This window comes from Ochotona curzoniae, unplaced genomic scaffold, assembly GCF_017591425.1.
Source record: "Ochotona curzoniae isolate NIBS_2020 unplaced genomic scaffold, NIBS_Ocur_1.0 contig_883, whole genome shotgun sequence".
NCBI classification, from domain to species: Eukaryota; Metazoa; Chordata; class Mammalia; order Lagomorpha; family Ochotonidae; genus Ochotona; species Ochotona curzoniae.
Genome location: NW_024466599.1, coordinates 43,658,742 through 43,678,632, shown reverse-complemented (window position 1 = coordinate 43,678,632; position 19,891 = coordinate 43,658,742). Strand labels below are relative to the sequence as shown.

The following is a 19,891-nucleotide window of genomic DNA, read 5'->3' as shown; positions in this document are numbered from 1 at the left end:
AAGTAGAAGGCTTCTTAACTGAGTAACCTCATTATTTCCTTTTTACTTTTCCAGCTCTCAAACACTCATGCAAAATCAATCCCTATTTCAAAGGTCTGATGCAGAAATAAATACCTAATATGGCGTCTATTTTTCTGGAAGTTAGATAACATAAAATGAGCCCTAACTCATGACTGCATTTTGTATGATGACTGAAAAGCACTGATCATTCCAATTATTATCACTTTAAAATGATGGCATCACTTCACCTAGTCAGCTGTAACCGGGTAACCCAGAAAATTTCTCAAGCCTTGTGTTTTTCCTGACCAAGTGGAAACATGCTCTCTTTAGCCAAACATGAAGCCATCACAGTGATTCAAGTGAGCTTTGTGTTTTACCTCTGTCAGTCGGGGTATGTGAAGACCCTTGGCATGATCACCAGCAGCCTTCCTGGACTTGCTGGGCCAGGTTCTCTTTCTGTGACTTTCTGCTATTCCAGACCAGGCAAAGACGTCATGATAAGCTAAATCCAAGTCAGATGGATCTACTGCAAACTGGCATATTAACTTCAGCAAGCAAGCAAGACAGTCTAGCTGCCACTGTGAAGGAGAAAAGATCATTTCCAATCTTAATATAGCTACTACATACTTCTAAAATTTAAGGAATATAAAAATTATTGCTACTACATAATCCATGTGCTTATAAAAATTCTGCTACTAAAAGACTATGCTTTGAACAATCCGATTTTATCAACACAAAAAAAGTCTAAAAACCAAGATGGTACAATTAACACAATGGAACTTACTAATGAAAGCATCGTAAAAGTATATGTAACAGAGATGGGTTTTTAGAAAAGAAACGACTCAGTATAGAATTCTTAAAGAATTAAAATACCAATGCAGATACAGTTTACTCACAAATACAATGAATCAAGCGACAAAATATTATATGTTGTTTTTCCACATAGGTCTCACACACACACACACACACACACACACACACACAAAATATTTTGGGATCAAAATAATTCTCAATAATAGAAATTCAACAGAAAAGGTTCCCGTATACTTCATTAAAATTTAAAAATCTCATTAGTAAAATATTGTTTATGAAAAATAAAATTTACAAGTGCCTTCAGCTCCTTATGAAAGTCCAAAACACTTCCTTATAAGCCTAATACCTTCTTTTTTTTCTTTTTAATTAATTTATTTATTGGAAAGTCCGATACACAGAGAGGAGGAGAGACAGAGAGGAAGATCTTCCTTCTGATGATTCACTCCCCAAGTGACCACACCAGCCGATGCTATGCCGATCCGAAGCCAGGATCCAGGAGCCTCTTCTGGGTATCCCACGTGACTGGAGGGTCCCAAAGCTTTGGGCCGTCCTCGACTGCTTTCCCTGGCCACAAGCAGGGAGCTGGATGGTAAGTGGAGCTGCCAGGATTAGAACCAGCGCCCATATGGGATCCCGGGTGTGTTCAATGCAAGAACTTTAGCTGCTAGGCCATGCCGCCAGGCCCTAACACCTTCTTATAAACATAATCTAGCACTTAGATTATCATTGAGATGCAACATTACACAGCTTGCTCTTCAATAAACCTTGGTTATTGGTTCTAACACCAAGTGGCACACAGTACCCACAATGGAAGACTATTTCCCCCTCAATAATAGCATTTTATTACTGAATTTTAAGAAAAGACCAAGATAGCTGGAAAAGATTAAGAACAGTGGTTTCAACAAATGATGTTAAAACATTAAACAGGCATACTAAAATGGATCAAATCCTAAAATGTGACTAGGTCAACTGCTGACATGGATGTGACAAAAATAAAATTTCCTTATCTTGCTTAATATAAATCATGTGGAAAACAGTGTGACAGCTTCTTAATCCCAGGGCCCCCTGGGACATCAGCATCCTATATTGGCATCAGTTCAAATCCTTGCTGCTCCAGTTCAAATGCAATTCTTTGCTGAAACTAGTGGAAGATATCTCCCCAGGTAACCCTGTGTAAAACCTGAAGGAAGCTCCAGATCATGGTCAGGGTCTGGCAAAGCACCTAGACCTCTGAGGAGTGAACCAACAAACAAAAGATTTCTCTGTCACTCTGAAAATTAATCAGCAAATCTTAAAAAAAAAAAAAAAAAGTTCACCTAACATGTGCCCTATCACTTCCTCTGCCTTTAAATCCTTTAAATTTCTACCACATACCATACTCTTATAATGAATATATATTAGAGTTACACTTGATGGTAGAGTCTAATACATCTCGCAATTAGCCGAAATAGTGAATATTCACTTACCACAGTCCATGATTCCTGTTCTTTAGGCTCCAGAAGTCCAGAATTAAAAATTTCTAGTAATTGTTGAAGCCCTCCAGCAGCAACAAACTGTCAATAATTTGGTATTAATGGTAAGAGAAAAAAACAAAATGTAATGATTATCTGCTTGCTGATATCTCTGCCACATCTTTCATCTGGAAAATTAGTTTTGTTTAAGCTAGTGAAATAATAAACAGAAAATGGTAATAGAAATCCTACTTCCAAGAACTTCCTGTTTAAAATCTTGTGAAAAGTACATAAACAAATTTTTTTTATTCCTTTACACATTTAACCTCAGACACTAGGATATTCTTAACACATTTCAATGGGTAAGATCCACTAGAACTAGAAATAATGAAGCATTACATAATTTCAGCTAATGTTACTGTGATTGAGGGGCCTGCATCCTGAATGTCTCAGCATATTAAACTGATATCAGTGACACCAATTTCCCATGTAGGTGACACTGCAAGCTACAGCTGCTCTGCTTCTGGTATGATTTTCTATATGAAATAAAGTGGTTTCCAACTTTGGAAAACATGTATCAACACATGGTAGAACATGTATGCTCAAACCTTGCAACTCCAGGAATTTTTACTATTTTCTACTTGGTCTTCACTTGAATCATCGGAGTCTGGATAAAGATCACTGTAACTCCCCTGTGAGGAAGGGTGGAAAAAAGGTAGAAGATTATTGCAGAATGAGAAGAACACATAATTTCCAAAGACAATACAACTATTTAATAGTAATAATAAAAAGAATTACCGTTGACTCTCTCCTTATTCGTCTGTTAGGTTTTCCCAGTGCTTCAATAATTTCAAGGGCATACAACAGCTTGTGGGCACTCTTAATTTTGAGAAGCTCTTTCCAATTAAGTCCATCATTACTCTTTAAATTAACAAAAGAAAAACGTAAGTTTCCGGAGTCAACATATGGAGGGAAACTGAAACTACATACAAACTATGTAAGTCATGTTATTGATATGTTTGAAACACCAATTATTCATTAAATTTTAATGAAATAAAATTAATGCACAAACAGATGGAAACTTCAAAACAGATGAAGCAAATATTCCAGAGCAGTCTCCTTCAAGAAATCATAACTATACTTTTAAAATACTGATTAGCTAACCAAATGAGTATATATTTATGTTATAGCTACATACTAACAAACCACAGATAAACACAAAAATTTAGAAATGATAGTTTCTATTGTAAATTTAAGAGACATAACTGACACTTAATATGCATCTTTGAAATGTTATGAGAACTACTCTGAGTCATCATTCACCATCTTTTAGAGTCCATCTTTTCTCATTTTAAAGTCATATGATAAAGGACTTTTGAAAATCTAAAGTTAGTGCTGTAAACCATACATGATAATTAGCATATTAAGACATTTGTTTTTCAATTCATTCTACAGGAGTCTTACTGGAGATTTCAACTCCTCCTAAAAAATCCTTATCATACAGATTTTTTAAAAGTCTTTACATTTCTTTTCCTAAGATTTATTTATATTTACTGGAAAGTCAGATATACAGAGAGTTAGAGACACCAGGAGGAAGATCTTCCATCCTGCAATTCACTCCCCAAATGGCCACAATAGTTGGAACTGATCCAATCCAAAACCAGGAGCTGCTTTCATGCCTCCCATGCAGGTGCAGGGTCCCAAATCTTTAGACCATCTTCTAATGTCTTTCCAGGCCACAGGCAGGGAGCTGGATGGGAAGTGGGGCGGTTGGGACATGAACTCATATTGAATCCTGGTGTATGTAAGAAGAGGACTTTAGCCACTAGGCTACTGTGCCAGGCCAGAAAGTCTCTTAAGAATATCTTTAGAAAAATACCCAACTACCTAGCTATGTAAGGAAATGTCCCTATGAAAAAAATCAAACTATGACAGATCTTATATTTTTTCATCTTCTTTTAAAATTAATTACAAGAAGATATGGTATAAAAAATTTCAAAATCCAGGTAGTTCATGAGTAGCTAGCCAAATCCACGTATCTATGGTTCAAGAGCTTTTTAGGAATCCTTGCATATTCAATTTATTTGCTTTATTTTCTTCTGTCAGTTCTGACTTAAATGTATAAACATTCAGATCAAGAACCTAAATGCCCGTAACAGAGGAATGGTTAAGAAACTGTAGTACATCCACACTATGAAATACTATTCAGCTATTTTTTAAAAAATGAAGTACAATTCTTTTTGGCCAAAAGAGCCAAATTAGAGACCATTATGCTAAGGCAAATAAACCAATCCCAAAAGGTCAGATATCATATGTTTGCTCTAGTATAACATAATGTGATATCAAATCTAAGGATTTTACAGGTGAATTTTACCTTATTTCACTTCCTAGTTACTTGTACCTTTTGTATTAAGATCAATCATTTATAAGAGACTATTTACAATCACCTGAGATTATTAATTTTATCATTTTTTATCACTTATTCCTACTGCCCATAATTAATGAAATTCTAGTTCTCATTGTACCTTCACTAGTGCCTTGGAACACACACCAACATTGATTCCTACATGAAGATGCTAGACACTTCTTTTTAACACCCTGGCGTCACATTAATACCTTTGCTATATGTTCTTTAACTTCATGTGAATGAAGGTTGTCTTTTTTTTTTTTTCTTCTCCCTGTGGTGAACTGTACTCAAGGGGATACATCATGGAAATGTAGTGGAAATGTAGTGAAGTAAGTAATGCATGCACAGGATGGACCTACAACAAAATGACAAACTCCTACACTAATGGCAGACTCCCAAGTGGCAGCATGATGGACTTGGGAAAACTCACAAACAACTTGTAAGACTGAAGGGGAAGAGAATAAACCTGGGGGAGGGGGAAGGGAGAGCCTGGTGCCAACTAAACTGTATCAAAAATCAAACAAAACCACTTGAAACATTCTGTACACATTCCTTGTGGAAAACAAAAAGTAATGTTCAAACCAAGCAGTAATATAAAGAAACTACTACAAATGCAACTGCTATTTTTTTTTAAGATTTATTTATTTTACTGGAAAGGCAGATATACGGGGGGGGGGGGGGGGGGGGAGGGAGAGAGAGAGAGAGAGAGAGAGAGAGAGAGAGAGAGAGAGAGAGAGGTAGATGTTCCACCCGATGGTTCACTCCCCAAGTGGCCACAAAGGCCAGAGCTGAGCCAATCCAAAGCCAGGAGCCCAGAGCCTCCACTGGGTCTCCCACAAGAGTGCAGGGTCCCAAGGCTTTGGCCCATTCTCAACTACTTTCCAGGTCACTAGTAGGGAGCTGGATGGAAAGCAGGGCCACCAGGATTAGAACTGGCACCCATATGGGATGCTGGCACGTGCAAGGAGATGATGTTAGGCACCAGGCCCACAACTCCTAATTTTTGAAAGATAATTTGTATTTGGCCTACATTATTAAGCCTTAGTATAAATAAATGAACATTAAGTAGCACTTACCAAATTTACTAAGGGTATATGGAAAATATAAAAGGAAAAAGGTGAAGATGGACAGGTGATTTCATTTACTATCAATAGAAGTGCTAACAAACAAGCTAACAAACACCACATTCCAGGAGACTGAAAGGTAAGATAGGCTCACCTGTTCATCTGAGATATTCTGGAATGCCATCAACATGTTAGGACACGTAGGAAGAAGCATCAGTAGCTCCCAGACACGCCTAGACAGATTTTCTGCATGAAGATGAAGTTCCTCGCATTTTAAACTCTACACCACAAAAAAAATTAAAAGTTCAATGTATGTAAATGAAATCATTGCAATTAAGTGTCCTAAATTTTTACATTTACTTTGTAAAATAAATATAACACTTCACATGATAAACAGAATTTATTTATCCATTTATTTATTATTTGTTAATTATGAAATAACGTTTCAAGGAGGCTCATTTTTCTCAGAAAACTATTCAAAGGGATATGAAACAAATGTTTTACATAGTCACTTTTCTAAATTTTAATCTCCTAATCAGAACAAAGGATTGGTGAGTTACATACCTGACGTTCCATATATGAGAACATACCTGCCTATTTCACTTATTTTACTAGTCAGTATCTCACTATTTAGTCTGAGATAAACAGAGACTGACAGGAAAGCAAACAATTTTAAAATAACTTTCTTTTTCCCACTATCTTCTATTAAACATTAACAGTGAGATAAGATGCTGCTGTTGCTTAAGACAATAGTAAATTCATGTTTCAGAAAATAGTTAGAAAAAGTCAAAATTTAAAAAAAAATTAAAATGCCATTCCTGGAGCTAATGAACAATGACAGCTTACACATCATTTATTATTTTTCTTACTATTTTTGATCAACAGTTGGATGAATCTAGGAATTTGGAACCAACGGATAAGAGCTGACTGTACCTGGCACAGGTAAGCTGATTGTACTTACACAAGGTAAACTCAACCTTTCACAAACCAGATGAATAAAGAGAAGAGACCCTTGAGTAATTCTTTTACTTTTGTTGGGGAAATGGCATGGAGTTTTTGGTTAAGTAGAAGTCAACTCCCTTGTAAATATGCCATTTTTTTTAATAACAAAGATTGGGCTCTACACACAACAAAAGGATTTTTAAGGAAAAAAAAGACCTCACACTTTGCATAACTAAATGCTGCTGTAAACAAAAGGTACTTCAGGAGGACATAAATGGCAAAGGTCCATTAGTTTATTGTTTTTATTTCTGGTAAACCCCTCAGAGCTTAAACCACTATTGTTTGAAAAAAAAAAAAAAACACCTACCAACTCCCTACCTCAGACACTGTTCTGCTGTTAAACTAACTCAATAAAACCTCTGCTAAATTGACATGTTTCTTCTCTGGCACAGAGTTCCTTGGACGAGGATTAATACTGGTCCTCTCAAATACAGTCTTTAAACCCTATCACACATTCTTCACACTACCATCTAAACCTCCTGGCTAAATACTTAGAAAGGATGTTACATTATATCCATATAATGCTATAATCAATCCATTTTATAAAGAAAAACTACAGAAGTTCCTTTGAGTTAAAAGTTAAACACTTTGCTACTGGTTATTTTATTTTTAAAATAACTATTGATTTGAAAGGAGAAATGACAAGAGAGATCTTTGCCATGTTACTGCCCTCTCTAAATTGCTGCAACAGTTAGGTAAGGAAGGGTCAGGTACAAGCCAGGAACCAACTCCAACTTGGTGTCCCACATGGAAGGCAGTGAGTGACCCAAGTAGTGAAGTGATCTTTTACTACCTTCCCAGAAGTGGCAGCAGAAAGCTGGATTGGAAGAGAAGTAGCTAAAATTCAAACCAACATTCTGATATGCGATGTCAGTGTCATAAGCAACAGAAGCATCTTATCCCACTGCTATTTAAGAAAGGGGGGGGAAAAAAAACCTAGTAGCTTAATAAAGAAAAAACCATGAAAATATGATCATTTTTACCTGTCATGCAACCTCAAAATTGTGATTCACTGGATAAAAAAAGATCTTGGCATAATTCATTTTATAAGGCATTTTTCAAAAGCCAGTGAACAAAAAATGATTCTATTAGATAATATTACACATTTATTATGCTTTGTCTTGTTTCTCATTTTCATGTCAGTTTTTTATTTATTTTTTTTTTATTGGAAAGGCAGATATACAGAAAGGAGAGACAGAGAGGAAAATCCTCCATCCGATGATTCACTCCCCAAGTGAGCACAACGGGCCGATACTATGCCTATCTGAAGCCAGGAGCCTCTTCTGGGTCTCCCACGCGGGTGCAGGGTCCCAAAGCTTTGGGCTGTCCTCTACTGCTTTCCTGGGCCACAGGCAGGGAGCTGAATGGGAAGCGGGGCTGCCGGGATTAGAACCGGCGCCCATATGGGATCCCGGGCGTGCAAGGTAAGGACCTTAACCACTTGTGCCACCGCGCCGGGCCGAGTTTTTTAATTTAATGTAATTTTAAACATAGGTGACTTCACATACCATCAGTATAATGAAAATTTACCAACTTCTCCCAAACACACCATTTCCCTCAGCTCTAAAGATACACAGTCAACTGCTTATTGGTATCTCCTTGATACACCTCGGCTACCTTGGATGGATGTTCTTCTTCATCGTAGATGGAATCCACCCCACTACCCCAGCCATCTTTCTGTATCTGAATCACTGCCAAGTAATACTGCTTCAATGTGCTACCCACTTTATTTCCACTGCCTCACGTCTCTATTATACTGGAGCACAGTCATCACCTTCTTAGTAATGTATTACATTCCTTAGTGCCTTCACTACTTTTGTCAAACAAATCTATAAGGTTTAAAGGAGAAGAAAATGTGTAGGTCTTCCCTCAAACTTGGTTAACTCTAACCATTTTAAGTAAAATGGAAATTGTTCACAGTCTTGACTTATTTCACTTTACCTACTACCTCAGAACTCTCATTCTATACTCCTCACAGTTTCCACAGGCTACTCACTAGTTCTCTGACAATGTCTAGATCTGCCAACTTTATTAAGGACATCAGAAACCAAATCACTATATCTATCAATAGTATTTATCCTTTTAACTGGCTGTTTTTCACCTTTTGGATCAGACTGTAGATTCAAATAACCTTTGCAGACCAACCTGTAACTCTCCCAAAGTAGAGCATGACTTAGATGTAGCACTGACTTCTCTCTGAAACTACTGTTATTGGCTTCGCACTACTCATCTATTGAATATCTGTCTCCCAAATGAGAATCAAAACAGGCCAAAACTGCAAATTTTAATCACCCTTATAAAACACTATAATGGGAACCATATTCCTAGATCACATTAGGCATTTAAACAATTACAAATAAATGAATGAGTTCCTAGGTATTACTGTTCTGAAAGGGTTACTAAGAAAATTTATCTTCAACAAAAATCAAACAAGATGCTTAGAAATGCAATCTCATACAGTCACCTCACTATCATCCACGGCAACCTTCCCAGAAGGTGGTTTAAATGATGCAAGCATCTCTAATAAATCAAAGAGAGTAGTTAAATGAGGTTCTTGTAACAGCAGAAGCATCGGAATGTTATCCTTCTGAGGGGGTGGTAGGCAAGATGCTGGCAGCTGAACACCTTCCCCTTTCCGCTCTCTCCTGGGTGCACCCAAAGATACAAATACCATCTATAAAAATGGAAGAAAAAAGAAGCAAAAACTGAATTAAGACTTGGCTTAATAAAATAGTAAGATGTTTCAATTCACTCATTAATCTTTAACAACAAATTATAAGTAGCTTCACTAGATCTTCAATTAATCAACTAACTGCTAACAATGCACACATAATTAAAACTGAAACCATAAATGAAGTACCTACCTGCATGTCCTTAAAGCCAAGTTCATGAAGTGCTTTTTCATCATAATCTGTTGTTAACTCATGTCCAGATGAAATCATCCTAACAGGCCCCATGAGGCCTCCTGCATAATAACAAAATGGAAGACAATTTCTTTTTTGATAGATTTAACAGACTAACTGACAAGAACACAAGTACACTGCATGTTGAGCTTAAATGTAATTCTCAAATGGAGACAGAAATAAATGGAAACAGAAACATGCATGTTTTCTTTCTATTTTCTATTGCCTAAGGCTTGCTAACAGGCAGAAAAAACTACAATTCTCATTTAGCAACAGTCTAGTAAGATACATTTCTTTTGTTAACAAGATGAGGAATGTAAGGAAGAAACATTCTAGGAGCTTTCTGGGAACACACTGTATAGCCCAGCAGTCTATTCTTTGAATCAGATTCTTTGTTAACAGTTCAGCTATACAACAAAAGCATGTATTTGCAATGACTGATTTCCCTCTCCTTTGGTTTTATCCACAAAACAAAACAAACTCTGGAAACTGGGGACAGGGTGTAAGAATAAACCTAATCTGAAAAAATATACCAGTTATAATGTTGAAATCTATTACTGAATAGCTTAAAACTACGGAAGAAGCTCAAAAGGCAGAATGCATTCCTAGAATAAATAGAGTCCTGTGTCTACAATATACCTTCAGTTTGTTTTCCTAACATCCTCAGTCTCACTACCTATACTTATGCGGCTGGGCATTCTGGATTTTTGTTGAAAATGCCAAGCATGTTCCCCTTTCAAGTGCTAAAATGCACAGCCCCAGAATTCTATGGCTTAGCTTATACTCTTCTGTTCTCCCTCACAGGAGCACTTCCTCTTGACCACTTCCTGAGAGTCTCATTTTGCTATCAATCTTATACTCTGCTTCATCCATCATTACAAGCAGTTTACCTGACAATATATTTGTATATTTATCCATCTTATCATGATAAAAGTAAAAAAAAAAAAGAAAAGAAAAAGAAAAAAAATCCTATAATTTCTAATTCTACCAAGTTCAACTAATTTCATTACATGCACTGATGTGCCTTAGATACTAAATATAGGAGGAATTCAAGCTGATTATTGTATAATGCTTAAACATTAAAAAAAAGTTTTAAGGACTTATGTATTTGAAAGGCAGAGATACACAGACACACACACACACGGAAAGTAAACCTGCTGATTTACTCTCCAAATGGCTGCAAAGGCCAGGGCCTGGTCAAACCAAAGCCAAGAGCCTGGATTACCACCTAGGTCTCCTGCACGGGAGATGAGTCCAAGCAATGTGGACCATCTCCAGTTGCTTAGCCAAGTGTAATATGTGATGGCCAGGTAAGTGTTGGCTTCTCTGCTTCTGTTACATTATCAATGTGTGTTTATACACATATTGATTTATTTCCAATGATTTCCCAAGAACGTTAGCAATAAGCTATATAGGAAGAGGAGCAATTGAGACTCAAACTGGCACAAATATGGTATGCTGGGAATAATATAAACAAAGTTTGTAATAATGCAATCCAACTGGTGGTAATAGCCACCAGTGAATCCTTAATATCTAAGCTCATTATCCATAATGTGCTTTTAGCGATTTATTGTGTAATCAATAACTGATTCTCCTCTAAAGAAACTAACAAAATTGTTCTGGTAAATCAGCAAGGCACTAACAGTACAGGTGCACTGCAGGATTAAAGAACACAGTGTATTTAAAAATACATAATTGCTAAGTATTTAATAAAAATTACAAATTTAGGGCAGGCACCAACATTTCATATGGTTGCTAGGTCTATTTTCTGGTATGCTCTACTTCCCAATCAGGATCCCTGAAAAGGTGCCTATGAAGTAGTGCAAGATAGCTAAAGTTCCTTCAGCCCATACACCACATGGGCGATCTGAAAGAAGCTAAAAGATGGTAAAATTGGTCCTGGATTGTTACTCATTGTAGTAGATTAATGATACCCAGAGGTTAGTTCTTCATCGCCATGTAACAGGAAGTGCTGCTTCCAGGAAGGCTGTAAGGTCACTGAGGGTTCCCCTTTTGATGGTACTTCTCATACATAGTTATATAAAGCCTGCATTTGGGCTTAGCCTCAGGTGATATTTCCTTTTATGTCCACAATCTATGATTACCATATACCACCCTCACCAGATGCCAAAATTTTAAGATGTTTAAAATTTATCAGAGAGGATGTGGGAGACAGCACATCTTCAAATCTCACTGCTTTTGGGGACTGAAGCAAACCAAAGTCAAAGGCCCAGTATACAACTCCTATTTCCCAGGTGGGTATCTGGAATCCAAGTACTTGAGTCACCATGAGCAGGAAGCTATAACTGACTCCGAATTCTAGCCTGGACTAGCAAAGACCCGCATCATGGCTTAGAGAATAAAGGTGACACTTGTGGTACAGGAATCCACAGGGGTGTTGCTTCAAGTTCTACATGCTCCAATTCCAATCCAGCTCCCTGCTAATGGCCTACAAAACAGTGAGCCATTTTTGTGACCATTTGAGAAGTGAACCAGCAGATGAAGATCTCTTTTCTGACCATGCCTTTTAAATTAATAAGTCTTTTCAAAGACTCCTTTAAAATTTATTGTGTAATGGTGCAACAGATCCAGCTGTCACTTGCAACACTATGTGCGAGCCACAGTGATGTGTCATAGTGATGTGCCATTTAGCAACCTAGCTATCACTCCGCCTGTTGCGGTAATCTAGGGAGTCAATAAGTGAATGAAGATTTTCCTCTCCCAGTTTCTTCCTTTTTCTGTAAAGTACTGATTTCAAAATAAATATATCTTTCTTTTTTTAAGAAAAGGGGTAAATTTAATTTAGTGCAAAAAAAATTGACTACAAAAATTTGGAGACCACATTGGGGTTCTCTAAAAAGATTATGAAAAAACATTGCCAAAAGGATTATGAAAAAACATAAGGATTTAAAAAAAAATTCTCTAAAAAAAACCTTGTCTTTTTTTTACTCCATTTTCCATTACCCTTTTGAAATAACCTCAGATGAGTGAAGATGGAAAGGAAGAGACAGGACAAATAGAAAACAACTGTTTAATACGATCAAATACACACAATCTAGGGAAAGGCATTTTGCAAAGCAGTTAGGAACCGTCCAAAAATCAACAGCTACAATGATTCTTTTATAACTGTTTGATAAGCTCTTACTTCATTGCTGTGAAAATCCATTAGTCCTAACAATAATGGAGTAACTAAACATATTTAAATCCAAATTAGGAACGACTTTCATAATATGATACTTCTCATGGGGCACATAACAGGCAGTATTTAGGAAAGAAGACTTCAAGCGCCTTATCACAAGATGGAAGTTCAAACAGGCTGGATCCCTCTCCTGTCCAAGCTTTGTAGTAAGTGTCTGAGTTTGGAGATGTGCAATGATGTATCTGGTTAGTCAATAAACCTTGTAAAGATGTAACTCTGGTACAAGAAAACTGAGGTAGTCTCAGAAGGATCAATGACACTCAAGTTAATACTCTCAGAACATTCTTCCCCACATCGGGGTCTCTAAGGTTTCATCAAATGATTTTCCCCACTGCGAGTGCTGATGTAGTTAGACAGCAAAAAGCTGCAACCTCCTCCCCACTCCCTGCAGACACAGGAGGGGAAAAAAAAAAAAAAACAGAGCTGAAACTTTATCCCATCTACCTCCCTCCCCTGATATCTGATCCCACCCATCTCTAATTAGGGGTCCACACTTTGGCACAGAGTATTCTATGTAAACAATACTAAAAATAAAAAATAAGTATTGTACAATCCCCCACCCATACTTGAATTCACTAGTAATCCCCAAACTGTTTACAAAACTATTCTGCAACACTTCTGATGTCTATACCTAAAGTGTAATCACAACTTTAGTGAAAAAGAAAAAAAATAATGTTTTCAAATAACATCAACACTCAGCAATTTCATGTCTTAAAAACCAAGCCAAGGGGTACAAGGAACTAAACCTGAAACATGGCTGATTAACCTATAAAGTTCAAAGTTGCTGCTATGGTTTGAATGTTTCTGAATTCTCAAAAAACTATAAATAAAACATTGTTGCAACTGGGGCTGTGGGGCCTATAGGCTACTAGGGTTGTGACCTCATAAATGGGATCCTATTTTGAGAAAATAGTTTCAGACAAAAATTTATTCCTTTCTATTCTCTGCTGCTTGACAGCACCATGCTCCAGGCACCAAGCAGGAAGCAGAGAGTAGTCCTCCACAGATGTCAGTGTTTTGCACTTGTACTTCTCAGCCTGCATAACTGTGAGAAGTTTCTATTTTTAAAAGCTGCTTTATGGTACAGGTACAGGTACAGGTACAGAAAAGAACTAACACGGTTGTTAGGCAATAGTTTGGAGGAAAGCAAGAAAACTTGAATCACTGGACTTACCAGGAAATTCTCCCTTTCGGCTGCTTTGGCCAAACTCCTGAAGCTGAGCTTGTTGATTTATTTGCTCTTTCTGCAAATTTTCATACCAATGAGTAACTTCAGCCCTAAGATCTGCTACCTGGTCACTAGGATACATTTCAATAGTCATCTGAAACATGACATGCAATTAATTAAAAAAAAAATATATATATATATATATATATATAAATAACAACAAATCTTTAAGCTAGAAAATGTAATCACTGTGAGAACTGAAATTACACAACTAATTACCTTATCAGGAAGTCCAGCTGGCTGGCATACGACCCGTAGCGGCAGAGATTGTTTGTCACTCAGTGCTTTCAAATGACTACTAATACCAGTACCTTCAATTTGCCACTGTCTCAGATGATAGGCAAACCTAAAATACAACAAAAACACACATACAGGAAGGATATCTTACACCACTGTAGTTCACACAAGGTTTTAATGTTTTAAAAATAAGGAAGGTACTAGTACATTCCATTTTACTCAACAGTACTAAATTTAGGTTTAGATCCATTACTGAATCAAATTCAAATGTGTAAAAAGTTTTAAAACATCTTACAAAACAGTCTTCAGCAAAATTACTAGGGAGTGAGGAGAAAATGGGACCATTAACCAATTTCTTAAAGGAAAAAAGGTGTGGAAGAGAAAGAAGTGGATTTTAAAAAAAATTCTAAATCTGATAAGCCAAATCAAAAGCTATCATTCCCACATTTGGAAGAAGGAAGAGATCAATCTTTTTCACTGATAGATACATATTCTAGTAAATACATTAACACAACAGAATTAAAGAGTTGGCTTTATTATAAAATTTCTTTGTCAAAAGAAAGAGGCATCATCAGGACTATTCTAACTTAATCTGTACTATTTTTAACTATTGAAGACAGCATTCAGGATACTTGAATTTAGTCAAGAAGAAACTCACCAATTTTTAAACCAAAAATAAATTCTGGGACAGAGGGATGGAAATTAAGGGAGGGAATGAGTGTCATATATACTGTACTTGATCTGGTTTCCAGGTTCTATAAGCAAAAATTATTCTTAAAATTTTTTCTTGCATAGTTCAAGACAAAAGCTCTCTGACCTTGGGAACTATCAGCATTTTGAGTACCAGGAACTTACTGATTTCATGTGGCAGTGGGGAGTCTATTTTACACACTACTGCCAGCCTACTAGCACATCTGGTCTCCACCCACCAATATCACCAGCATTCTCTCTACCCCAAGAAATGATAATCAAGAACATAATCCCCAAACATGCAATGTCTCTTAGGAAGAAAAATCATTTCCAGTTGAGATTATTTTAATAACGTTTAAGTATATTTATAGCCTAACACTTACTAAAAAGAAAATCCTTATTCATAAGAAATGCATCAAACACATGAAATAAATAATTTATATTGTAGGCTCTAAATGTTAGGCCATTTAAAATTATTAGTAGCACTAAGTACATAGAGCACATCAGACTGTATAATGCAATGATACTAGACATGAATCTGCATAAGAATATCTACATGACTGTTTTCCAAAATTACCATTTTAATTGTTAGATTTTTGAATATTCACTTTTATCAATTTCTTAGAATTAATTATACACATTATTTAGCATCAACATGAACATATACAAAAATTTGTATCAAGGAATCTACAATTAATGTTTTAAATAAGCTAGAATAAAGCTCACTGCCTGAAAAGGAACTTAAAATTTTAAGCTCATTAAATTTACTGAACCCTAAGAAACTAAAGAATGTTATAAAATTTTAATGTAAGCACTATGTTTTAAAAGCTCTGGTAATAAAATGCAAGCACAAAAGGTCTGAACCAACAGGAGTAGTGAGGATAAGCAGATTAAGCAATTCAGAAATACTGAACTATCAAAACTGCTTGAGCAGGACGTTCAGGGCGTGCCTCACATTGGGGACCTGGGATGGGTGGGAGGCTGGGTGGGGCTTTTCCCTATGTTTCTCCCTTGACCCCAGATACAGGGGGAAAAATGATATTAGTGTGGAAACAATGGTATTACCCACTTTCCTGTAGCCCTTGACCATTTGTACCCTAATCAACTAAGTAAGATCATTTTAAAAAATAAATAAATAAATAAATAAGAAAAAAAGATTTTGCAGCTTTGAAAATTTTGTAAGAACAGATAACATAACTGTCTGACAAAGAGTCTACAGGAGACTTTGATCTATTTATGAAATCTTAAAAAAAAATCTGAACGTGTACTAATTTTCTGTTAACCTGTATAAGACTTTCATATTCTTACTTTTTAACTTTCTAAAAGTTCTGAGGCAATATAAAGTTTCTGTGTGAAAAACTCCAAGAGTTCCCTTACACATTATTTAAAAACATCAGGAATTGTTTAAAAAGATTTTCAACAAATTACAATCAAAATAAAATATTTTGCAATGCTCAAATGTTTTCATTCATTGAACCATGCTAGTTATAAGGAATGTGTAGAATATCTCTATCATTCAATTATTTCCTGCAGTTTTAAATAAAATGTATAAAATGTAAGTTTCAAGTGAATCACTGTTAAATATCAAACTAAGATCTGAAGTTGAAAGAAGTTAATTTTAACAAAATTTCAACACAGTTCTTAGTACTTTTACATTTACTCAGTTAATGATCTTTAACAAACAGAATGTCTTAAAACTATCTACTCACCTTTCATATCAGTTGATATATTCATAAATGTTAATTTGCTTTATTTCTGTATTACACAGGGTATGTCTAAATTAATTATACAGATATTCATTAACACAGAATTTTTTGGTCATGTTTCCATGGTAAATGGAAATTCAAAATTAAAATACTGTCTCCTAGTCCAGGAAGAAAAAAAAACAGCAAATGAAACAAATGACTCAAGTTGATTCATCTATGAAAGCTTATTTGATGTTCTTGGTGAGAATTTTAGTAGTGATGTTCTGTCTTTTCAATCGTAACTCACACTTTCTTAGAGATGGAATTTTTCCAAAAATTTCGTTGAGTAGTTCATGCACATTTGCTCTATGTCTAATGAGCGCCGCAATTTTTAATAGGAATGAATTTGCCTATTTCACAGTGAAAAGGTACATTTTGTAAACAAAAATATCCATTATGGATCCTCCAATTTTGGCCAACTATGTTTTCTCCCTGCCCCCATCAAAACCTTCAGTTTAACTTTAAGAATATTGTTAGACATGTTTTGCAATAAAACAGCAGAAACTCATTTTAATAGTGTAACACGAAAAAATTACCTTCTCCTGAATGCTTCCAGATGTGTCTTCAGCATAAGTAGTCCTCTTTCTATAACTGTGAGACTTGAGTGGGATTCCTGTTCAAGACTACTAGAAGCTATCATAAGACTTTCCATGCATTTACTAATAAATTCTTGCTCCTTCTCCAAACCCGTTTTACCTAAAAGTGAGATTTTATACACGTATATTAATCTTTTACTTTTTTATAACAATAAATACTATAAACTATAATTTAACAAAATACATTCTCACAAAGATTCATCCAGTAGATATTTCAAATCACTTACCATTAATATAATAGGAGTTAATATACTGGATAGCTGCTCGACTGACATCACCAGACTGTGCTCTTAAAGCAATGCCCCAAAATTGGTCCATTCCACACAGCTAAGGAAAAAAAGTAGGACACCTAAGTTTAGTTGTGGGCCAGAAATTAGGAGCCACATTCCAGGTCTGTCAGTTAAGTGGCACAAATCCAATCACTTGAGCCATGACCACAACCTGCTCCCACGGTCTGCGTTAGCAGGGAGCTAAAGTCAGGAGCCAGCAGGGAAATCTGAGTAATAATTCTGGACTTCTTAAACAGCAAATTAACATCAATTATAAATTCCTGCTGAAAACCCTATTAAGAGTTATTAAATCACAAATTTAAAAAGTACTAATATCTCTTTAGTTAACAGAATATACCTGTAACCATCCAAAAAATTGCATACTAAAATCAGTGATGACGATGTGTAGGAAAAGCTTAAGTTTCCAAAACATGCTAAAAAGGAATAAAATGAACAAATGTTTAATTATCACAATATAGACTTAACGACAAAGAAAAAGTTTCCACTAAAAGACGAAGTAGAAAGTGAAAGTTTTTAAAAGATGAGCGAAGTGAAGATATTCCTTCCAATTAAAGACTCAACAGTTTTAATGTTAACATAATTTACTTAAAAAACGGGACGACCAGAATGGACTCTGACACAGCAACCAAAGCTTCCGACTAAAGAGTCAGAATTCAATACAGGTGCTGGTTTGAATCCAGACTTTTGGATCCAGCTGCTTGCTAATGTCCTTGAGAAGGAAGCAGCAGCAGATGGCCCAAGTCCTTGCACCTGTACTCAGCTTGGTTTCAGCCATTTCAAGAGCACCAGCGAATGGAGGATTTCCCTTTGTCTCTCCTTCTCTAACTCTGGCATTTAAATTCTTACTTAGAAATGAAGAGTACTATCTCCTAATTACAGCATAACCACTTATTAAGGAAATTACAACATCCTGATGGTCTGTTACTGGTATGACACTAAAGACATACTAAAAATTTTAAATTAAGAAAAAATTCAAAAGCCACTATTTAGACATGAAGGTACCATATCAAGAAATCACTTCAGACAAAAATAAAATTATCCTTTATGTAATTTTTTTTTTCCTCTTTAAGATTTATTTTCATTAGAAAGAACAGATTTTCAGAGAGGAGGGACAGAAAGAAAAGATCTCCCATTCACTGGTTCACTCCCCAAATGGTTGCAATGGCTGGAGCTGAGCCCAACTGGAGGCCAGAAGCCAGGAGCTTCTTTCAGATTTCCCACATGCATTCAGGATCCCAAGGTCTTGGGCCATTCTCTGCTGTTCTCCAAGATCATAAACAAAGTACTGGATCAGAGTGGAGCAGCCAGAAAACAAACTGTTGCCCTTATTGAATGCCACAGCTTGCGAGTGGATAACTAGCCTGTTGAGCCACAGTGCTGGCTGGGCTCTACCATATAAATTAAATTAAATACCAGATGTTTCGTATCTTTTTTCTCACTAACACTATAACTACTTTTGTAGAAAATTACAAAAAATATGAATGAATGCTGAGAAAAAAACAAAATTACTATTGATTAATTGAAATGCTCAAGGCAGAACATTTTCAAACCACAATCTGTGGTTTGAGGTGGCGTCCAAGGATAATATATTAATATCTGCCAGCCGCCAAACTAGGCAAATAAAACTCTAAGACAAAAAAGAACAGCACTTAGCAAAAACATTCTATCAATGAATTCATTATCAAGCCTCAAGTTCAAAGATAATGTAAGTAGAGCCTAATTCAGAATAGAAATTAATCAGGGGGAACTCTGGAGTTCAACTGCCAAAACCCACTAAAAGATGGGCCAAATAAGGTGGGCGTTCACCCAAATGATGAACATGCTGACTACAATGCCCACACCCCACATCTAAGTACCCAGGTTCAATATTCAGCCAGCGCTGGCTCCTGACTCCAGTTCTTTTTAATGGAGACCCACACAGGCAGCAACGAGAGTTCACATAATCAAGTTCTTTTCAGCCACACAGGAGACCTGAATTGAATTTCCCGCTCCATCCTGGCCTTTACTCCACACGTATCTCCACCTGTTCTTGACATCTGGAGAGTGAACCAGTGGATGGGACCTGGCCTTCTTAGTTTTGCCTTTTTCAATAAAAGTTTTGCTACACAAAATAGCATAAAAATCAGATTTGAAAGAACTTATTATTTTACATAAGACAAGTATATTATTTAAAAATTTTAGGAGGGCCTGGCGCGGTGGCACAAGTGGTTAAGGTCCTCGCCTTGCACGCCTGGGATTCCATATAGGCGCCGGTTCTATCCCGGCA

At 36.2% G+C, this 19,891-nt stretch overlaps 1 protein-coding gene across 3 annotated transcripts in view; it reads right to left on the bottom strand.

Annotated features, from left to right (window-relative positions):
• The window catches only part of USP34 (ubiquitin specific peptidase 34), a 204,572-nt gene that overhangs the window by 74,985 nt on the left and 109,696 nt on the right, over window positions 1-19,891 (bottom strand). For all 3 annotated transcript variants that reach the window (XM_040993392.1, XM_040993394.1, XM_040993393.1), the window contains 11 exons: window positions 17,563-17,662; window positions 17,276-17,435; window positions 14,287-14,413; window positions 14,014-14,161; window positions 9,602-9,702; window positions 9,202-9,411; window positions 5,890-6,015; window positions 3,063-3,185; window positions 2,873-2,956; window positions 2,280-2,366; window positions 378-578 (listed from right to left, as the gene is read on the bottom strand). In XM_040993392.1, coding sequence (XP_040849326.1) covers window positions 378-578; window positions 2,280-2,366; window positions 2,873-2,956; window positions 3,063-3,185; window positions 5,890-6,015; window positions 9,202-9,411; window positions 9,602-9,702; window positions 14,014-14,161; window positions 14,287-14,413; window positions 17,276-17,435; window positions 17,563-17,662 — 1,467 coding nt within the window. The remainder of the gene's footprint in view (window positions 1-377; window positions 579-2,279; window positions 2,367-2,872; window positions 2,957-3,062; window positions 3,186-5,889; window positions 6,016-9,201; window positions 9,412-9,601; window positions 9,703-14,013; window positions 14,162-14,286; window positions 14,414-17,275; window positions 17,436-17,562; window positions 17,663-19,891) is intronic.